Genomic DNA, 23,327 nt, shown 5'->3' with positions numbered 1-23,327 from the left:
GGCAAACAGTGCGGAGACAGAACTCGGAATACACAGTTCTAAGTGATCGAGAGACAGAATTAACACAGGCAAACAGTGCGGAGACAGAACTCGGAATACACAGTTCTAAGTGATCGAGAGACAGGGTTAACACAGGCAAACAGTGCGGAGACAAAACTCGGAATACACAGTTCTAAGTGATCGAGAGACAGGGTTAACACAGGCAAACAGTGCGGAAACAGAACTCGGAATACACAGTTCTAAGTGATCGAGAGACAGGGTTAACACAGGCAAACAGTGCGGAGACAGAACTCAGAATACACAGTTCTAAGTGATCGAGAGACAGGGTTAACACAGGCAAACAGTGCGGAAACAGAACTCGGAATACACAGTTCTAAGTGATCGAGAGACAGGGTTAACACAGGCAAACAGTGCGGGTGAACAGAGGAGCGGGAGGCAGGCAAAACTTTTCTTGACACAGGGCGCTGCTGGAGCAGAACGGCAAACAGGAGACACGCGACAGGCAACACTTATCTTGACATGGAGTGTAGAAAGGCCAGCAGCAGACAATACTTTTCTTGACACGGAGAGACAGAGTTACACAGGTAAACCTCGGTGCTGAAGTAAAACTTAAAATATATAATCCTAAGCGGCCGGGAATGTTCATTACTGCACTGACTGAAGCAATGGTCTGGCAACGAGTGGATACAAAGCCGGGTTTTTATAGACAATAGGTGCAGAAGTAGACCATTCGGCCCTTCGAGACTGCACCGCCATTTTGAGATCATAGCTGATCATATACTATCAATACCCAGTTCCTGCCTTGTCTCCATATTCCTTGACTCCCCTATCCATAAGATACCTATCTAACTCCTTCTTGAAAGCATCCAGAGAATTGGCCTCCACTGCCTTCCGAGGCAGTGCACTCCAGACCCCCACAACTCTCTGGGAGAAGAAGTTTTGCCTTAACTCTGTCCTAAATGATCTACCCCTTATTCTCAAACCATGCCCTCTGGTACTGGTCTCCCCCAGCATCTGGAACATATTTCCTGCCTCTATCTTGTCCAATCCATTAATAATCTTATATGTTGCAATCAGATCCCCTCTCAATCTCCTTAATTCCAGAGTGTACAAGCCCAGTCTCTCTAACCTCTCTGCGTAAGACAGTCCGGACATCCCAGGAATTAACCTCGTGAATCTACACTGCACTTCCTCTATAACCAGGATGTCCTTCCTTAACCCTGGAAACCAAAACTGTACACAATACTCCAGGTGTGGTCTCACCAGGGCTCTGTACAAATGCAAAAGGACTTCCTTACTCTTATACTCAATTCCCTTTGTAATAAAGGCCAACATTCCATTAGCCTCCTTCACTGCCTGCTGCACTTGCTCATTCTCCTTCAGTGACTGAACAAGGACTCCTAGATCTCTTTGTATTGCTCCCTTACCTAACTCTACACCGTTCAGATAATAATCTGCCTTCCTGTTCTTACTCCCAAAGTGGATAACCTCACACTTATTCACATTAAACGTCATCTGCCAAGTATCTGCCCACTCACTCAGCCTATCCAAGTCACCCTGAATTCTCTTAACATCATCACATGTCACACTGCCACCCAGCTTAGTATCATCAGTAAACTTGCTGATGTTATTCTCAATGCCTTCATCTAAATTGTTGATGTAAATCATAAACAGCTGTGGTCCCAATACCGAGCCCTGTGGCACCCCACTAGTCACCACCTGCCATTCCGAGAAACACCCATTCACCGTTACCCTTTGCTTTCTATCTGCCAACCAGATTTCTATCCATGTCAATATCTTCCTCCCAACGCCATGAGCTCTGATTTCACCAACCAGTCTCCTATGTGTGACCTTATCAAATGCCTTCTGAAAATTGAGGTACACTACATCCACTGGATCTCCCTTGTCTAACTTCCTGGTTGCATCCTCGAAAAACTCCAATAGATTAGTCAAGCATGATTTCCCTTGGTAAATCCATGCTGGCTTGGCCGAATCCTATCACTGCTATCTAGATATGCCACTATTTCATCTTTAATAATGGACTCTAGCATCTCCCCCACAACTGATGTTAGGCTGACAGGATGATAGTTCTCTGTTTTCTCCCTCCCTCCTTTCTTAAAAAGTGGGATAACATTAGCCATTCTCCAATCCTGAATCTAAGGAACATTGGAAAATGATTACCAATGCATCCACAATTTCCAGGGCCACCTCCTTTAGTACCCAAGGATGCAGACCATCTGGACCTGGGGATTTGTCAGCCTTTAGTCCCATCAGTCTACTCATCACCGTTTCCTTCCTAATGTCAATCCGTTTCATCTCCTCTGCCGGTTTAGATGGGAATCAGGTGTCATAATCAAGGAACCCACGAGAACATGGGGAAAAGGGAATTATGAGAATAAGAGGAATTAAGGGTCAGGACCGTGACAAAAGGAGGCCGTGTACTGTATCTAGCAGTGATGCTCACAGAAATGGAACTCGCAGGGCAGGAGTGGCCAATTTCAGTGACTATTGTCACAAACAAAACAATTTTTTATATTCTCTTTGTGGAGAGGGTGGTCATTTCATCTCCAACCTATATGCAGGTGGTTATGAGGAGTCCTGGTTTTCCCTGCCAGGTTAAGACTGGGGAATTCATTGCTTGGATCAGCTACCAGTTGGTCATGCTTGTGGTCAGCCAAAGATGCTCTAGAGAAATGAGCTGTCGTTCGTAAGTATGGTCTGTGGCATTCCACTAAGCGTTGGTGCATTTTGTGCAGGAATGTTAGTGTTCCAGGTAATTCTTGGAGACGATCATCAGGTGTTACGATTTGTCATTCAGACATCTAAAAAAGAGACACTGATGTTGAAATACTGTAGAACCACTGCAATCCCTTTGTACATCAAGAGAAAATAATACTTTAAAATCATCTCTCGAAAAATCATGGATAATCATATAGAGAACAGGAGGAGACTTTTCCACTCACAGCTGTAGTGGACCCAGAAATGAGGCTTATAAGTAACACTGAAGCATTTGCAAACATATTCAGTCAGAAATGATTCTGAGCTCTGGACCTTCATAGAATTCTTTAGCCAATTCACACCATTGTGATATCAAGAGGAGTTTTATGCATTGGATGTCAGAGGTAAAAGCTATGAAGCATGATGGCATCCCAGCTGTAGTACAGAAGATTTTACTTATTTTCTTGCCTCTAGTCAAGATTCAAGATTGTTTACTGTCACTTCCTGTAAACAGTTGTAAGTACAAAATACTGCAGCTCCAAAAAAAAAGCCACAAAAGAATGCAGTAATACTAGAAATACATATTATAAATACATAAGATAGCTTACACACGTAGATAGAAATGTACTGTATAGATATGTCCATAAAGTGACACTTGTGTGTACATAAGGTGTATATAAGCCATCCTAGTATAGTTGCAAGGTAGTGTATTCCAGATTCATCCAGATGTGCACTTGAGTTACCATTGCAGAGAGTCTATGAACCAAGTGGCAGTGAACATGATTGATAGAGACAGATACTCAATGGTCTGTGTGGATGTGGTGGACTGAAGAGTCTGTCTCTGTGTCACATAACTACACTGCCGTAATATAAAAATATCCAATTAATTAGCCTGCTAAACAGCACGGGAGAAAACCAAAGCATCCATTGGGAACCCAGACCGGCACAAGTAGAACATGCAGACTCCACACAGACAGCAATGGAGATCAGGACTGGACCTGTGAAGGGGCAGCACTGCCCATTGTGAGGGCCAGAAAGGGAAATTTCACACTGGATTAAAATCCTGCAGGTAAAATATAAACAATCCAATGCTGCATTTGTGAACCACAACAAGAATGTTCATCTTCTTGTGCTCTGATCACTCCTTAGAAAAGATATGAATACCAGTCAGTATTCCAAATGAAATCCAACATGCAATGAAGTTCAAAAGTAGAGACAGCTAAGATTCTATATGATACGTCAGTTTTGTATGTTTCTGTTTTAAGTGTTTATATATGTATATATTATATTTTATAAATATTTATATATAATGAGAACATGATGGTGCAATTTCAAAGGTTTTAACATTAAAAGAATCATGGTTTTTAACAAATTATGTATTTATTGATTCATAAACAAGGCATTCAAAAATATTCATTGCAGCTTGTTTGATTTTAATCAGATTAAGCTAGAAGATGAAGACTTGTAAATAATTTCCAATCATATTTTCAACTGTCCCATTTGCTTAGTAATTGGAATACTGTAAATGAATTGCATTAATTGTTTCTGGCCTAATATGTCATGTTTTCCATTTTACTGAAGACAAAGTGGGACTTTGTCTACAAATACAACACCAAGTGGAGGACACATGGTGTCAAATTAGGAAGATATTTGATCAAGACCTTTAAAAGATTCTGAGGAATTCTTGCAGGTGACTAAGCAAAAGTTAAATGTTATGTTTTTGTAACTACAAAACATAAAAGAATAAAGAAAGATATGGAGGCAGGGATAAATGTGTCTATTTCGTGCTTACTTCAGTGAGGCATTGTCAGGGTCCGGTCCGGTCTGGAATCCGCGTTCCGGGTCTCAATCTGGTCTGAGTGCTCTGGACTTTGGGTCTTACAGCTTTCCCTCCCAGCCCCTTTGAGCCTGTTAAGTTCATCCTGAATCAAGGAGACACACCTGTGGCCAATTTGGCTGCAGGTGTTTATAAGGGGCCGTGGGACAGAGATCAGTTGGGTGGTCGTTTTGTTCTGTATCCTGTTCTGCCCTGGTTGCCGCCCTGCTCGGAATCCTGTTCTGCCCTGGTTGCTGGAATGTTCTGTATATGCTCTATCCAGTTGGTCTTGTTCCCCTGCTTCTCTCCTGTGTGCTGGTCCCGCTGTTCTGCCTTATTCTCCTTGCTTGTGCTGCCATGCTGTTGGTTGCCTTTCCCAATTTACCAATGCACCCGGTGGATCACTGTAGGTTTGCTGCTTACCCTGGACCAGCTTCTTACCCGTTGCCTCCATCAGGCAGATCCAGCTGGACTGCCGCTGCCTGGTGGGGGTTCTGCCCCTTCCTACTCGTTGCCTCTGTCGGGTAGGTCTGGCTGGACTGCTGCTGCCTGGTGGGGGTTCTGCCCCTTCCTACCTGTTGCCTCTGTCGGGCGGGTCCAGCTGGACTGCCGCTGCCCGGCAAGGGTTCTGCCCCTTCCTACCCATTGCTTCCGACGGGCGGGTCCAGCCTGACTGCCGCTGCCTGGTGGGGATTCTGCCCCTTCTTACCGGTTGCCTCCATCGGGCAGGTCTGGCCAGACTGCCGCTGCCCGGCGGAGGTTCTGCCCCTTCTTACCCATTGCCTCCATCGGGCAGGTCTGGCCAGACTGCCGCTACCCGGCAGAGGTTCTGCCCCTTCCACCTATTGCTCCCTAAGGGTTGTGGCCTGCACCTGCCCAGGTGTCTGCGACTGTCCCAGGCTTCTGTGTTCCTGCCTGGGAGGCGGCCCTGCCCGGGATTCTTGCGGCCCGCCATGAGGAATCTGCCTGCCAGCTCCTAACTGTGGGATCTGCCTGCCTGCCTACCTGCCCTGAACCATGGGATCTGCTGCCCTGTCTGAACTCTGGGATCCTCCTGCTTGCCTGCCTCGTCTGAACTCTGGGATCCAGCCCCACCTGCATTAACCCTTAAATGACATGGCATCCCCATCCTGTCCTCCCCCTAGTACTTCAGTGTCTGCGTCCTGCGTTGGGGTCCATCCGGCCCCTGTTCCCGATGGGCATGTACATATGACGTGGTGGCCAATCACTTAGTTCTTACATGTAACCCGTAATGAATTTTGTAAACAAAGAATGTTCAATAAAACAATGCATACACTCAAATACAAAATACTATATAATAGAACTAATATATATAATCCACATCATAATAGATTTGAAGTTGTCTTATTCAGGCCTAACAGTTTAATTGCTGAAGAGGATTTCTTACTCTCGAGGGATAACTTTTTCCTGATGGGGGCGGTCGCTCAGCTTGGCAGGTGAGACTTGTGGCTGTGAAAGAATCTCAGGTTCTGGGGCCTCCTCCATGCTGGTTGTAGGAGTTGACTGTCAGACTGCAGGAAGTGGTTCTGACAGCTCTGGACACCTTTCTTCTCCAAGATTCTCTTGTCGTCTTTTGGACGTGTTGGCATCCTAAACAGTACATAGCACAGTGCCCGATCTGCTGATCTGTCCCTGGCCATCAGACAGCTTTGATCCATCACTTTCATTTTGTCCATGCCTAGATGACCAGCACATTGCTCCTCCATCACTTTATCTCTCAGCTTGGATGGTACAAGAACTCTCAATCCAAACATAAGGCGACCCCAGTCAAGGGCAAGTTCATCCTAGTGCTGGTTAAAATGGGGGAACTGGAGTATCTGCTGTTTCGTCCAGCCATTAGAGTGCCCATGTAGACCTGAGACACTGTGGGGTCTTTTCTGGTTTCCCTTTGGATCATCTCTGCTGTAGTAGGCAATTTGCCTATTGTATCCAATTTGCGATAGGATATGTCAAGAGGATTTTCCTCCTGTAACTTTTTCTGGTATATCCTTATCCAGGGTAAATGCTACAAACCATCAGCATTTCCATGATTAGTTGTGCTCTTGAATTCAATTTTGTGATTGTGTCCTCCAATTAAGAACCTACATCTGCATTCGTGCTGCTATTTGTGGAATTTCTGTTGATTGAAAATGGACACTAGTGGTTGATGATCAGTGATAAGGGCAAATTCTCTCCCATACACATTCTGGTTGAAATGTTTTGGACTCCAATCGTTGTCAATCTGTGTATAATTATTCTCTACAGCAGTAATGGAATGTGATGCATAGGCTATGGAGCATTCACATCCATCATTCATAGGATGTGACTTGACTATACCTATATTATAATAAGACATACCAGAGGCAGGCTTCGCTGGATGATATGGGTTACAACATAAGAGTACAGTGACTGATGTCACCATTTCCTTTGTCTTTTTGAAAGCTACCTCACTGCTTTGACCATTGCCATTTCTTCCTGATCTGTAGTAATGAGTTCAAGAGGTGGAGAACAGCAGCCAGGTTTGGCAGGAATCTGTTATAGTAATTGACAAGTCCTAATAAGGAACACAAAAATGACATATCCTTTGGCCTGGGGAAGGCACCAGTGCTTGTATTTTCTCAGCACACTTGGGTAATCTTTGTACGACAGTAGTGTGACCTCAGTAAGTGATACTTGATTTAAAGAATTCACACTTGCTGTGTCATGCTCTGAGCCATAATCTTCTAAATTTTTTAACATTACCTTGTGATTTTGGGGATGTTCCTTGTCATCCTTTTCAGTAACAGTGAAGTCATCAGTAACACTGAGTGTCTGGTCAGCCTTGCAGCACCTGGTCCATAGATTCTGGACATGCTGTAGGAGCAGATGCTACTCCAAAAGTAAGCCAACTACAGTGATAAAGCCCTTGTGAGTGTTGATGGTAAGAAACAATTTAGATTCTTCTTCCATCTCCATCTGTAGAAAGGCTACAATTTTCTTAGGGCCTCTGCTAGAAATGACCTCTGAACTGTAGTGTATCTAGGAACAAGGAATCACCACCAACATCTTCTGAATTGTCATACTTAATTATGGTTATGCTGTCTTTTTCACTTTGTGCTCTTATTATAAGCAAAACTTCAATGTCTGAAGTTTAAAATGTAATTGAGTATTACAATTGAAAAAAAATTCTCAGAAATCAGTTACGTAGCCAAGTCTGTGCAATTACGAATGTAATACGGGACCATTGCCAGAAGAGACACCACACATCAGCCACATCATTAATACACAAATTATTTCATAATTAATTGATAAATTATCCTAAAATAAAGGAAATCCAGGCTCTGTGAGCAAGAGACCACTTTGTTTTCTCTGCGGGTCATACTAACCTGAGCAGTGACACTTACTGATTAGGGAAGCATTTTGCAAAAGCCAACAATGAAATTGCCATCATCATCATCACCAAAGGAATCAGGATCATAAGATAATTCCTTTTATCTGAAAATAGTTTAAAGAAATTAATGAGATAAATACACTATTTAGCTTCTTAAGGTCAAGTGTACCACACATTCAGTTCAATAATATGGCTGTTCTCTAGCTCCTATTAAAAGACTAGTTTTTCCAATGGCTTACATTTTAAAGTTGTTTTATATGTTGCTTTTCCTTTGATCTGTGGTTCCATATCTTAAAAGCATACTGTATCAATAAACATTAACTGTTATTTAGGCAGCATATGTGAGAAGTGACAGAATTAATAATTTAGGCTGATCAGATTTCATCAGAGCTCGAATGTTAACTCTGTATGTCTAACCACAGATGCTGCCTGACCTGCTGAGTATTTCCAGCACTTTCTATTTTTATTTTACATTTCCTGCATCTGCAGTTTCTAATTTGATTGTCAGTGATTCTGTTTCCTCATTTATGGTTAAATTCTGCTAAATATTCTAAATAAAGATCTACATATTTGTCACATGTACATCGAAACGTAGTGAGATGTGTCATTTGTGCCAAATCAAATCAGCGTGGATTGTGCTGGGCAGCCCACAAGTGTCAATGTAGCCAGTCCACAAACTCACAATCCATAACTGTCCATCTTTGTACTGTTAGAGGAAACCGGAGCACTCAGGTAACCCACGTGGTCACGGGGAGAAACACAATCAGCATTGTAAGGCGATGCACTAACTGGTTAATATTGCTCTAATTGTTCAAAAAAATCATTACATGTTTCTTATCTAGTAGTAAAAGTTCACATCATTGCTATTAACTGCAAAGACAATATTATGTAAAAGATCAATGTCCAGTTTCTCACCGTTCAGATTTCTGGTGTTACACGAGTTGATAGATATCTCACTGCTGGATGCATTACTGATGGGATTTTTTGCAATGCACCTGTACTCATATTGTTCATCTTCAGTAGCACAGTCTACCACAAGACTTGAGTTTGTATACGTCTCGATGATAACTCCAGAAAAGGATATTTTCTCCCAGTAAATCATGACTGCCTTTGCATTGGAGACGGAGCAATTCAAAGTGATATTTGGTGCATTCTGACCATGACTGAAAGTCTTTGCTACAGGCTGAGAAACTGGTTCTGAAATACATAAATGTAAGAGGATTTTTAACTGCAATTGCAATTATTTGATGTGATTATTTTCTCAACCATTTTCATGCATTACTACACAATTGCATGTTTTTCTTTTAGGTTTTATGTTATAAAGTTATAAACTTCAGCGCCTACAATATAGAATAGAACATGCAACAAGGACAATGTTAAATAGGTTGATATGCTGGAATATTTTAATGTTAAGAAAGAGGATGTGATGGAACTTTTGAAAAAGTCCCCAGTGCCAGATAGGATGCACCCCAGGTTAATACAGGAATCAAGGGAAATTTTGCTGTACTTTGGCAATTATTTTTGCATCCTCAATTGCCACCGAAGACTAGAGGGTGTAAAATTTGATTCCTTTTCTCACAAAATGTAATAGGGAAAATCCTGGGTATATAGGACACTTTCATCTTATGTCAGTGGTGAGCAAACTTCTGGAGAGGATTCTTAGAAACAGGATTTATAGCATTTGGAGAAGCACGATCTGATTTGGGATATCAGCATGGATTTGTGAGAGGCAAGTTTCATCCTTGGAAATATGATGGAATTCTTTGAGGCAGTGACAAACCAAACTCATGAACGTAGAACAGTTGACAAGGTTCTCCAGAGAAGGCTTACTCTGAAAATTAGAAGGCATGGGATCCAAGGAAACTTGGGAGCATGGATACAGAATTGGCTTGCCCACAGAAGGCAGAGAGTGGTAGTAAATGAAATATATTCTGCCTGGAGGTTGGTGGGCAGTGGTCCTCTACAGGGATATGTTCTTGCACCCCTGCTCTTTGTGATTTTTAAAAATTTAATTGAATGAGGAAGTACAAGAGTGAGTTCGTAAGTTTGCAGATGACACAAAGGATGGTGGTGTTGTGGATTGAATAGGAGATTGTCATTGGTAACAATGGGACATTGATAGAATGCAGAGCTGGACTGAGAAGGGGCAGATAGAGTTCAAACCAGACAAGTAAGAAGTGTTGCACTTTGGAAGATCAGACATAAACACAGAATACAAGGTTAATGGCACGATTCTTAGCAGTGTAGGGGAACAGAGAGATCTCAGAGTCCATGTCCATAGATCACAAAGTTGCCACACAAGTTGATAGAGTGGTTAAGAAGGCATAAGTTGTGTTGGTCTTCACTTGACGGAGGATGGAGTTCAGGAGGCTTGAGGTAATGTTGCAGCTCTATAAAACTCGGTTGGACCACACTGATTATTGTGTTCAGTTCTGATTTTCTTTTTATAGGAAGGATGTTGAAGGTTGAGAGTGTGCAAAGGAGATTTACCAGGATGCTGTCTGGATTAGGGATCATGTCATATGTGGATAGATTAAGCCAGCTCAAGCTTTTCTCTCTAAACCAAGGTGTATGAGGTTGTAACACACTGCAAGACATGATGGTAGAGGCAAAAAAAACTAGGTACATTTACAGGACTTAGATAGGCACAGGGATGAAAGAAAAAATGGGGGGTTATGAGGGAAACAGGAGTTAGATTGACCTTAGATTGGTTTAAAAGAGTGAAAAGGCCTGCACTGTGCCATGCTGTGTTCTATGTTTTCATACAGGTCCAAGTCCTGATATTGAAATTTGGGGAAGGGATGTTACATACAACCGAAGTTTGTATCTACTTTTCCATGGGATTTGATAGACTGGATTTAGATGTATGCATTTCCTCAGTCCAGTTGTTGCACAATTTCTGTGATTGTGATTTACACTAACACATACAATTACGTTCTGCCAATGAAATTCTGCTTCAATGGAGAACACAAATATAACTGCAACACAGTATTTTGATTACCTATTTCATGAAGAAATCTTTCAGTGCAATGTTGAAGCGATTTCTAAATTTCAGCTCTGTTCTACCCACTTGGTATATCTCAGTTGATCTCGCAATGTAAGAATAGTATAGTATTTATCTTTCTATGACTGAAATGCTGTATTAATACTTCTTAAGCAGAGAAACGCTTTGCTTTCTGTCATGAGAACAACGATGCCTTTATCAAAGTAGAATTGGTACCAGATATGATTTCACAATGGCCAATTTGTTGAACAAGAGATAGAGGTTCATTTCTTATATTTAGTTTACTTATACAGACTCCTTAAGGTCGCACTTAGTTAAATGCTTTCTTGCTGTCAAGGGTCATCACACAACTCACTTCTGCTCTTCATATAGTTGACCTTGACCAAGGCTGGAACTTGAAAATACTTAACTTTCTAAAGATGCTGGAACTATAAAAAGTACGAGTAATGAATACTTACCAAAGACTTGAATCGTGAAAGTACTTTGATCATGGTTTTTCAGTTCTACCCCATAGTAGTCGGTTCGTATTTGATACTCTCCATTGTCACTAACTTGCATATCATATAACACCACCGATCCATTTTTGATTGTAGTTCTGTGTTTATAGTGTGGATGCACAATATGCAGATTGTCTGGATTATTGGATGTCCATATGAAAATGTTAAAGAGCTGTGGAAATGTTAATCTAAAGGTAACATCGTACTGATCTTCGTTGCTTTGGTGCTCTATGGGGAACATCACGGTTTGTCCTGCAGCAGCATTAGTGACAGTACCAGGTCTGGCATACAAAGCCCCTCTGCACACCAAAATTAGATGGAAGACTGGAAAATAAACATAAATTCAAAAGTACTGTAGACACTGGAAATCTAGCATTGTTAACCATGATCAACCAGTTTACCTTGAAGCACCATAGTACACAGAGTAGTGTTAGTGGTACTGAAGTTTCAAGGACTATATTCACTGCACACTGCAGCCAGTCAGCAAAGGACCATTTTCCCATGCATGTTGGGTTGAACTCCACCTGATGCCAGGATGGGTACTAGAAATGAGCCTTTAATCTGGACAAGACACCTGCTGGTCAAAGAGCCACCAGCACAATGATCAACAAGGTTGGTTGAAGTACAATCCCTGCTCCAACGCTCTTCTCCAATTGTACTCTTGGCAGTGACAGGATCATGTGTGTGAATTTGAGAGATTCACAAAGAAAAACAAATTGCTGTAAAGGACAGTGGTTACTGGGAGTGAATAGAAAGAAATCGTGTCCAGCTACCTGATCAGGGGCAGAGAAAATGTTTGGTCACTGAGATAAACTGCCCACAGCTAACTTATTGAATAAAAATTGGTAAAGCATCTTTTCTGAATGTCATAAAATAAAATAGAAATACTGTAAATGTTCAGAAGTGAAGTAGAACCAATGGGAAAGAGAAAAAATAAAACCAGACAGCAAACTTCTTCTCAGTTGTGGTCTGTTCAAAGTGAGGGATACTTGGTAGTTACACCCTGTACACGTGTTATCTGACACTAGTGTTGGGCACATTGTCACAGAAAAGAAATTCAGAATTATCAGCAGGTCAGCATTTTCTTGATGTGTTTGAATAATGCATAATGTGTTTTACAGATTCCTCAGTTTGTACATGTTACCTGAAACAAGTTTGAAGATGCTGATGTTTAATGTCTCTGGAAGTTCCATAATGTGTCATGCACCTATTTCCATTATGGGAGTGTGAGGTGGTCCTAAAAAAAAGAACAAAATTTGAGATTCAATACTCAGTACTGGGCTTCCAGCAAATACTAGCCACATGAGTGTGAGTAAAGCAGGTTTATTTTATCTTCTTCATCATTAAAAAGACAACTTGTCAGTTCTAACAGAGGGAAGTGCAATCAAAAACAGATTATCTGTTCTTGATAACGTTGTTGAAAGCTAGTAAGCTCCTCACGGCTCCCCAGAGCACTCGTTTCAATCCTGGCCTTAGGTGCTCTGTTTTCCTCCCCATATCTCAAATGCAAGCAGATCAGTAAGTTAAATAGTGAGGTTCCCATAGTGTGTAAATGACTGGCCGAGCCCGGGGTGTCTGGGTGAAAGGGTGGTGTAGGGAAGAGAAGGGAAAAGGTAGATGAGAATGTGGAGTGAATTGTATAAATACAATTAATTAGGATTATAGCATAAGGGTGGTTGATGGTTAATGTGGATTTGGTGGGCTAAAGTGCCTGTTCACATACTGTACCTTTGTATGACTATTACAGTAAGGATCAGGCAAAAATATATTTAGAAATGGCAAAAAGTAGAAAATTGGTAGTTGAGAAACCACCATAACAAGGTAATGTGATATACTTAAGCCCAATGGATATTGCCATCTACTTTGCTGTAAAATGTTGTCAAAAGATAAAATATTTAAGTGTGAAATCTCAGATCTATGGACCTTCAAGGCAATCCCAGAAGTGAGAAATCCTAACATTACTTGCCCTCATAGCCTGGGCACTCTGGCACTTTGACATTAACATTGCCACTAAGACACAATTGGAAATGGATGGGTGGTTCAAAATGGAAATGCTAAACATTTTGGAGGAGCAAACATGAAGATACTATCTTTACAGGATGGGTTTTCTGTAGGAAAGTATTCCAGCAACTCAGAGCAAACTGGGCAAAAGGATTCCACAAACCTATGGCTTAATCTGTTATGGAGCTAGCAACCACTAGTTTTGTACAAGTATCAGTGTATACTTTCCAATGTTATGGATGAAGTCAAGAAGTTCTACTCTGACCTGGAGAAAGAAACATAACTGGCCCAGAGAGTATGGTCTGCTGTGCAGGATTTTATAAAATGGGACCTTCCATTAGAGCTGCTTGTCAGGGAGGGAGAATGAAAAGATCATTCCTACTGACAAAATGCTTGGAGCATAAATATTCCAATTTCCATTCTGTCAGGTGCAAATGCAAGACCTCATAGCAGCATCCATAACAGTCACAGATACCTTTTGATTATGTCATTATCAAAGCAACAGACTACAAAGAAGTTCAATTCACCCAGGCAAAGAGAGACACTGTTCAGTGTTGAGCTCTACCGTCTACAAAAAAATGTAATCAAAAGGAAATCAGTGAAGTTGTCGAGGACTTTGCAAAGATAGATCTTCCCACAAGTGACCAACAGGTGACTCATATTCATCCCAGCCAAGAGGAATTCCAATCCGTTCAATATTGAGTGCTTGTGGCAGTGCTGACTCTATGTGTATCTTCATTGATCTCCTACCTTCATTATAGAGCTAGAGCAAGGGATACGTTAGGCCAAGAGAGGACAGATCATGGAGATCATATTTCCACTTTTGCTGATGGTCCAGATCAGCTCATAGACATCCAGTCACTTATCATGATCATATTCCACCCTACACAATGGAGAGTGTCCCAACTCTGTTACAGCACTTTATCTCCATAAGGACTGTGCATTGGTAACCTCTACCAATACCATCATTGGCACATTAATCTACTATAGATGTATTACTGAGGTGAAGGTGTAGCTTTATAAACAGCCAGTCTCAGCTACATAAGATTAAGAAATCAATGCAGGAATGTATCATTCAGTCCCCAAAGAATGCTCTGCCATTCAACAATTCAGAGCTGATCTGCTACCTCAAAAACCATCTTTGTGCCTGAAATATATATCCCTTTCTTCCTTTGATATCTAGACATTTGACAATGCAAGTTTGAATGCAATCAGTGACTGACATCCACAGTCACTGAGATAGATAATTGCAAATCTCAGCCCAACTGAAGGTAGAAATTTCTTCTCATTTTAGTTTTAAGTGATCCATCTTTTATGATATCATGACCCTAAGTTCCGGACTTCTTTTCTCATACAAAGATGTTTTTTGACACAATATCCCTCCAACTATGTAAACATTTGTATTTCTCATGGAGGTCAACTCTCCCTTTTTTAAATGCTACAGGATACATAATTACCCTCCTCAGTGTGTCCTCATATCATCCCATGAAGCAACGTGGTGTCAGGCCTATCTGGGCTTGAAGACAGACTCCAGCATGACAGTACAGAACTCTAACACTGTACCACAGGGACTGAGGGAGAAATGAACCCAGGAGCAGAGATCATGCAGGAGGTCAGAATGAATATTCAGACCGGTACTTTACTGGATAGTTTGCTTTCCAGCACAGTTCCAAAACAAAGGCAATAATCCAAATCAGAAGGCCAAGGAGTGGCTCAGTATAAGAAACAAAAAGTCAAAAATGAGTAAGTGATCCAAAGTTCTGAAATGAAATGGGTCTAAAACAGAAAAGCAAAAAGCCAAGGGCAAAAATGACACTCAAAAGGAACACAGGAATTCAATTACCAGAGAGACACAGTCTCAAGTGTTGTTTCAAAGACTGAACAAAGAACAGCATAATTCACACAGTTTAAACCAGGGGTGGGCAAACTTTTTGACTTGTGGGCCACAAAGGATTCTAAAATTTGACAGGGGGGCCGGGCCAGGAGCAGATGGACGGAGTGTTTTGGTAATACACCTCATAAGAGAAAATAAAATATCATGGGATATGTAGAAAACATGTGCTTTAATTTCAATTGAAAATGAACAAATGCATTACAACAAAATAACTGTCTTTTATTGAAATGACTTTTAAAACACTGAAAATTAAATGAATAAAATACAGCTTTTTTTTAACAGTAACAGTTATTATTTTAAAGCACTGAAAATTCTGTTATCCTTTAAGATATTATCATCATCACTCTCCTCCTGTCTTTATTTCAAAAACGGTAGGAGATGCAGTTCTATTTGTCCTGCTCCTTCTTATTCAATTGTCCCCTGTGCCAAAATTCAACAACGAACAGCACCAGGACAGAACAGTGACAGCGCGCCAGAAGGTGGAGCGTGTTATTTGATCTGGAGCGCATTTTTTATTTTGAGAATGTACGTGCACCTGCGCACTACTCATGTCCATCACTTAACAGAAATGACATGTAACATGTAAGGCTTATTGAAAAAATATTTTCAAATGCATTTTTTTTACATAACACAACGAAGAAACTTATTTTTAATTTCAGTGGGAACAGTGTTGTTGGTCTCCCTTTTTAACCAGCGCATCAAAGTCTGGATTTAGTTTTGTTGTGGCGATTCTCAGGATGGATCTGAGGTGTTGGTCAGTTAACTTGGATCTGTGGCTGGCTTTGTTGATGTTCATGACGCTGAATGCCTGTTCACACAAATAGTTCGAGCTGTACAAAGAGTAAAGCGCAAATGTGGAGTAATACGCTGCACCTCAACAAAGGTCAATGTATATAGAGTGTGTAATCTATTGGGAAAATGTCAGAATTGCGGGGAAAAAACATTAACAAGGTTAATTAATATAATTTCATCAAGTTCTGTTGGCCGGATTAAAAAGCTTAACGGGCCGCATATGGCCCGCGAGCCGTAGTTTGCCCATGCCTGGTTTAAACACTCAGTGACTGAGCACAGGTGAACTCAATCACCATACAGGTAACCAGTAAGGTTAGAATATTTGGAAACCAGAAGCCTTCTGAAGGCTACTAGTGGCCGATTGTGGATGGAGCCCAAAGTCCTGACAACGTGATGAGTCCACTCCCTCTACATCCCTTATCCTGCTTCTGATAAATAGTTGTTCACTGTGAAGAAGTGTTGAGGTCATTCTAGCAGAAGGTCCAATTTACTACATGAAACTCTTCAAATTTTATTTCATATTCAAAGTATTAGTTTACGTGTCTACTTTTATGGGTTCCCACACTGTTAGAAGTTCATTTGTGGATGTAGTCCTTCTAACTACCAAATCAGAAGCTAAGGGATTGATGGGGTTAAGAATTAGGGGATTATAGTAAGGCTTGTGGGATAATGGACATATGGGGAGACACCTTTACAAAATACATAAAACTGTTGATAGATGGGAGAAGGAGATAGAATAAGAACGGAAGGAATTATATTGACTCGACTTTGAATTGGGTATTCTAAGCTTAACTATTCCTGATATCTTGTTGGAAAACATCACTCTGGATGTGTAAGTTTTATCATCATTATGATACAGTTCAACACAATGTTTTACAATGTATACGAGTTTGAACAAAAACTAATACTGGATACCTTACACTACTATCTTTGGGGGTTGATAGCTTTCATTGAAAAACTTTACTAAGTTTTGGAAATTAATTTATTTCACAATATTGTCTTTCATTATTTACAATTTATAGAGCTTTGGTGGTTAACTTAGTTTTCATTTGATAAAGAACCAGCAGGGGTTTCATTCCTCAACTCGCTACAACTACACTCCAGTTGGTGGCGGTAAAGCCTGTTTAAGTTCGAAGTTCTGATGGAAGGTTTCAACCTGAAACAATATCCATCAGCGATTGTTAATCATGAGAAGGAAGTTCATTCATTTCCCAAGTTTGACCTGCTGCCAGCACACTGCTTGGAAACTGGAGTCAATCCCGACCCCCGATACCGCCCCCCCCCCACCTGTTTAAGCCCGAGTCGCTAAATCGAAGGTATTTGTTGGTACCACCGGGCAGTAGATGCTCACGAATTGTGATGGAAGAGGCTCCGAGTGACCGCTGTGTACAAGGTAGATTAGAAACCTATTCACGCTGGTCGTGATATCACTAACTGACCATGTACAATTTGTCACTAATTTTGAATCGTACTTCAAGACTGTTGACCGAATTCAAATGTTCCCGCCGCCTTTGTGCGATTTGTGACCCGAGCTCCGCGTCCGCACACATTTCCATTTCCCGCTAAACTGCTTGGAGTGGAGAAGTCAGTAGATACTCTGCGATTCTCCACTGAAGCGTGGGGAACGTTCTTTCCTACACAAGCTGCCTGACCTGCCGAGTCTTACCATTTGAATTGTTATTTTCGATTTACAACATCTATAGTTTTGCTTTAAATTTAAATGTTTAGGTGGGTAAGATGAGGGGCATTGATCGTGTGGATAGCCAGAGGCTTTTTCCCAGGGCTGAAATGGCTAACAAGAGGAGGCATAGTTTTAAGGAGCTTGGAAATAGGCACCGAGGGGATGTCAGGGGGCAGTTTTTCACAGAGTGGTGGGTGTGTGGAATTCACTGCCGGCGGCGGTGGTGGAAGCGGATACAACAGGGTCTCTTAGGAGCCTCTTAAATTGGTACATGGAGCTTAGGAAAAGGGGGTTATGCGCTAGGTAAATTCTAGGCAGTCTTTAGAGTGGGTTACATGGTCGGCACCACATTGTGGGCCGAATGGCCTGTAATATGTTATAAATGTCGATGCTCTGTGTTTTATTTGTGGACTGACGGTTTTTACACCGCGTTCACTCCACTGCTTACCTGCTTCGGGACAACGCTTGTCGGTCTGGGTGGAGAAAACAGTCTAAGCCTCTGGACTGCAGATCAGTTCAGTAAATATCTCCTTGAAGTTGCTCTCAAAATGGATTTTTTTCTATTACCCGGTTCCTCCCTCCTCTCCGTTCAATAACTTATTAACATTTTTTCTACGCCTCACTCTCCCGTCATTCTGCACAGAGGTAGATTTTGACAAAACAACAGTGTTGTGAATCCCCTCTCGGCCCCACGCACCGAGTAATGAACATTCAGCACTGAAACTTTCCTTCTGCAAAACCCTGTCAACGGGAGATGGAACAACGCCCCAGTGACGGTCAGTCTGAATCCAGCCCGAGCACCTACTCTGTTCCAGTCCAGGCTGGGTTCGAGGGGACTGCTCCCACTTCTACAGGAATCACAGACATTCTCTTCGCATTCACCCAACTCCCGGTGTGTTTCCGAATGAGCACCGTTTCCAACAGCCCTTTCAATCCCCTGTCCGCCCAGGAAGTAGTTTCAAAAGACCGCAAAAAGTTCCTATTTCTACCACAACCCGCCAAAGTATCCCTGGAACATAAAATCAATTTTATAATAAGTAAATTGTATACTGAAACATGTCTTATAATCATTTGATTACTTTAGTGGGTGATCGTTGTTGTGTACGTTGCAGTTTTATGTTCGCTACTGCGCAGGGGTCATGCAGATCTCTATCATTTTGATGCCCCTCCGTGTGTCAATATCTGTTTGATTTTGCTCTCAAAATGGATATTTTTCTATTACTCGGTCACCCTCGCCTCTCAATTCATTAACATTCTAATTGTTTTATGTCATTCTCACCTCATTCTGCTCCTAGGTAAATGTTGACGAAACAACAATGCTATGAATCGCCACCGCAACCCCGACAAAGGACGACAGAGCGGGACTGAAACTCACCTTTGGGAAGCCCTGTCAGCGGGAGATGGCCAGGAACGGCCAGTCTGAATCCCTCAGGATCACTTACTCTGTTCCCGTCCAGGCTGAGATGGAGAAACTGCAGGAATGAGAGGAACTCTCTTCGGTTCATGCGATTCCCAGCGTGTCTGCGAGTCGGGTACCGCTTCCAATGGCCGCTGCAATCCAGGAAATCGTTACAAAAAGGCGCGAAAACTGTTCCACAGCCCGCCTAGGTATCCCTGGAATATAAAATCCATTTATATTAAATAAATTGTACACTGAAATTGATCTTATAATTATTTAATCACATTAGTGGCTATTCTTCGCTGCATACATTTGCAGTTTTTATTCCACAAATTCGTTCATTTATCGTTATTAATCATCGATATAGTTCATTTGCCAATAGTTATTTATGCATCAATGCTGCCAAAGTCTTCGTGTCACTGGAGTCAAACCCTACTGTGAATATTTACTTCTCAAAGAGACGGGGCAGATTATAGACCGCTGCTGGGTCTGGCTTTCACCTGGCGGGCTGAACAACAAATAACTGTAAACAGTCTGTGTACACCTGTTCATTTCAAACACTCACTGCTGTTCCACGGAAATCCCCTCACGTCATTTAACTCTTTATGGTTTACTTCAAGTTTTTTACTCTTAAAACTGTCCTGTTTCTAAACAGCCGGCAGACCATCACTAAATTCGCAACACGATGAATCTGCAAATGCTGGAAATAAATAAAAACACAAAATGCTGCAGTGAATGGAGGTATGGAAGGTAGTCCACCTTCCCCCCAGCCCATTTCCCTTCAGCCTATCACTTCCCAGCTCTCTACTTCATCCGTCCCCCACTTCTTATCCTCCCTTGACCATCCCATGTTACTTCAACTCCTGATGAAGGGTTTCGGCCCGAAACGTCGTCACTACCTCCTCCCATAGATGCTGTCTGGCCTGCTGAGTTCTGCCAGCATTTTGTGTTTTTACTAAATTCGCAAGTTAGCTGGCTGGTACAACATTCCCCTCGAGATCTGTCTACACTTTCTGCCACAAAATTATTCCCTGATGTCTAGGGCTGCACTTTCGACAAATCAAAAAAAAACTGGCCGAGTAACTCAGCAGGTCAAACAGCACCTATTGTCGCCATCACTGATTCTGTGCCAAACTTCTTTCTGACATGAGCCAGAGCGGGTCATTCCTGCTGAATTTAATTGAATTGATTTTCTTACTCACATCCTTCATATACCTGGGGAGTAAAAATCTTTACATCTCCGTCTAAATATGCAATTTATAATAAATAGTATGTACATCAGGACAGTCAATGTAACATAGAAATACAGTTGTGTCAGTGTGAATTAATTAGTCTGATAGCCTGGTGGAAGAAGCTCTCCCCGGAGGCTGTTGTTCCTGGCTTTTATGCTGTGGTACCACTTCACAGATGGTAGCAGCTGGAACAGTTTGTGGTTGGGGTGACTCAGGTCCCCAGTGATCCTTTGGGTGCTTTTTACACACATGTCTTTGTAAATATCCTGAATAGTAGGAAGTTCACATCTGCAGATGCGCTGGGCTGTCTGCACCACTCTCTGCAGAGTCCTGCAATTGAGGGAAGTACAATTCCCATATCAGGCAGTGTTGCAGCCCGTCAGGATGCTCTCAATTGTTTTCCTGTAGAAAGTTCTCAGGATTTGGGGGCCCATACCAAACTTCTTCAACCATCTGAGGTGAAAGAGGTGTTGTTCTGCCTTTTTCACCACACAGCTGGTAAGTACAGACCACGTGAGATCCTCGGTGATGTGTATGGTGAGGAACTTAAAGCTGTTCACCTTCTCAAACCCTAAATCCATTGATATCAACAGGGGTGAGCCTGTCTCCATTCCTCCTGTAGTCCACGGATGACGCAATAGCTACAGCTCTACACACCCCGTCCTTACTCATCTGGAGAGGAGGGATACTTTTGTGAGAATGCTGTTCTTGGACTACAGTTCAGCATTCAACACCATAATTCCCTCCAGGCTCGACAAGAAGTTCAGAGACCGCGACCTTCACCCTGCCTTGTGTAGCTGGATCCATATCATTATTTGAAATTAGGCCAATCAGTGTGGCGTCGTCAGCAAATTTAATTAACAGATTGGAGCTGTGTGTGAGGTCACAGAAATGGGTATACAGAGAGTAAAGGAGGGGGCTTAGTACACAGCCCTGAGGGGCACGTGTTGGGGATCTGCCGGCATTGTCCTAGATGTGTTGGCCGACCAACAAGTTTTGGTAGACCTGAGACCGTCTTTCACTGAGCCGATCATCTTCCAGCAGCACTTCATGTCCATCACTGGGAACACCCACAGATCAGAGAGTCCTCTGTCACGTAGCCTTTCAGGATGAAACATGACACAAGCCCTTGCTTTCTCCACATCCTCTTGACAAAGCCACAGACCACAAAGAGGTGAGCAACTGTCTCAAAATTCAAAGTAAATTTATTATCAAAGCACATACCTGTCACCATAAACACCCTGAAGTTTCACCGTGGCCGATGTGAGAAGAACCCTGTGCAGGGTCAACCCATGGAAGGCTGCTGGATCAGACAATGTCCCCGGTAGAGTGTCAGAGGATGTGCAGACTAGCTAGCAGATGTTCTCACTGACATCTTCAACATCTCCCTGAGCAGCACCACCGTTCCAACGTGCTTCAACGCCGCCACCATCGTCCCCATGTTGAAGAAGTCTTCAGTGTCCTGCCTAAATTACTACCGTCCCATTGCACTCACATCCATCATCATGAAGTGTTTCGAGAGGCTGATCATGAGGCACATCAAGACCCTGCTGACCCCTCACTGGAACCCCTGCAGTTTGTGTACCGTCCCAACCACTCAGCCGATGACAGCATTGCCATCACCCTCCACCTGGCCCTAACCCACCTGGACAAAAAAGACACATACGTTTGGATGCTGTTCATAGACTTCAGTTCAGCATTCACCACAATCATCCCTCAGAAACTGGCTGGAAAGCTGAGCCTACTGGGCCTGAACACCTCCCTCTGCAACTGGTTGTTTTTTACATAGTTCGGTCTAGTTTTTGTACTGTGTCGTGTAACATCATGGTCCTGAAAAATGTTGTCTCATTTTTACTATGTACTGTATGGTCGAAATGACAAGAAAAAGTGAATTGACTGGACTAGACTTGACTTGAGATTAGGGCTGAGAGGAAAATTGGATAAGCCAGGATGAACTGGCGGAGTAGACGCGATGGGCCATATGGCCTAATTCTACTCCAAATCTTTTGGTCTTATGGTCTTACCATGGCCATTTCTGGGCTTTGGAACAGGGAGAAAAGGCTTCTCTCATGGATAAGGAGGTAAACCTGAATGTATTTTGGTAGATTGTCTTAAACCAGCCCATCATGTTGTGGTCCGGTCTGGGGTCCGCGGGCTCTGGGCTCCGGCTGTCCCTTGTTTCAGTTGGACTAAACCATAAACACCTGATGCTCATCTTGTTGGCTGGGAATATAAATGGTCCTGGGATTGCCAGCTTCCCTGGCAAGATTCTCATGGAGCAGATGGCTGGTGGAAGGCTGGTACGGCCACTTGCCATCTTTGGGGCTGTATTAGAGAACCATGGCTTCTGGGAGCTGTGCTGGTAGAAGTTGGAGTGGTCATTGTGGTATGGATTCAGCTGTTTCCCGGGCCAGCCGGGTGGCTGTCAGCCACTCTGAGTTAGGTGGGGATCTGGTTGTTTCTGTTGCCAGCCAAGGCTGCCGGCTGTAATGGCTACTCGGAGCTACCCCGATGCAGAGGTGGAACTGTCTGTTGTTCCTTGGTGTTTGTCTCTTCCTGTCCTTGCCCCTGTAGGTTAAGGCTGGCTGTTCTGCTGTTGCCCTGTGGGGTGTTCTGTGTTGTCTTGTCTTTGCCTCTGTGGGGTAAGTCAGGCTGTTCTGCTGTTACCTGATGGATGGTTCTGCCCCACCTTTGTGTGGAGTTATAGATGAGTCCTGGCTCTGACTGTGTACTGTCCTGTCTGATGTCAGTGTCCTGTTAAAGGTGAGTCCCGGCTTGTTGGAGGATAAGTCCTGGCTCCATGTTGAGCTCCAGCCTCCGAGTTCCCCAAGCTCCAAGCCCACAGCCTCAAGCCTCAACACGTCCTTGCCTGGGGTTGGGGGTCTGAGCCCGAGGCAAGACCCAGGTTCTGGGTCCTTGTCCA

The 23,327-nt window shown here is 42.7% G+C and overlaps 1 protein-coding gene across 1 annotated transcript; it reads right to left on the bottom strand.

Annotated features, from left to right (window-relative positions):
• Positions 1–7,888: 7,888 nt before the first annotated feature.
• On the bottom strand, positions 7,889–19,535 carry LOC132405015 (hepatic and glial cell adhesion molecule-like). Its single transcript, XM_059989701.1, has 6 exons — positions 19,483–19,535; positions 19,149–19,387; positions 12,550–12,642; positions 11,367–11,729; positions 8,820–9,101; positions 7,889–8,008 (listed from the first exon to the last, which is right to left on the bottom strand). Exons 3-6 carry the CDS (start codon positions 12,596–12,598, stop codon positions 7,914–7,916), a joined length of 789 nt encoding a protein of 262 aa, XP_059845684.1. The 5' UTR covers positions 12,599–12,642; positions 19,149–19,387; positions 19,483–19,535; the 3' UTR covers positions 7,889–7,913.
• Positions 19,536–23,327: the final 3,792 nt, after the last annotated feature.

Source organism: Hypanus sabinus, chromosome 2 (assembly GCF_030144855.1).
Source record: "Hypanus sabinus isolate sHypSab1 chromosome 2, sHypSab1.hap1, whole genome shotgun sequence".
Lineage (NCBI taxonomy): Eukaryota > Metazoa > Chordata > Chondrichthyes > Myliobatiformes > Dasyatidae > Hypanus > Hypanus sabinus.
Note: the sequence above shows the minus strand (reverse complement) of the source record. Positions and strands in the feature narration are given on the sequence as shown.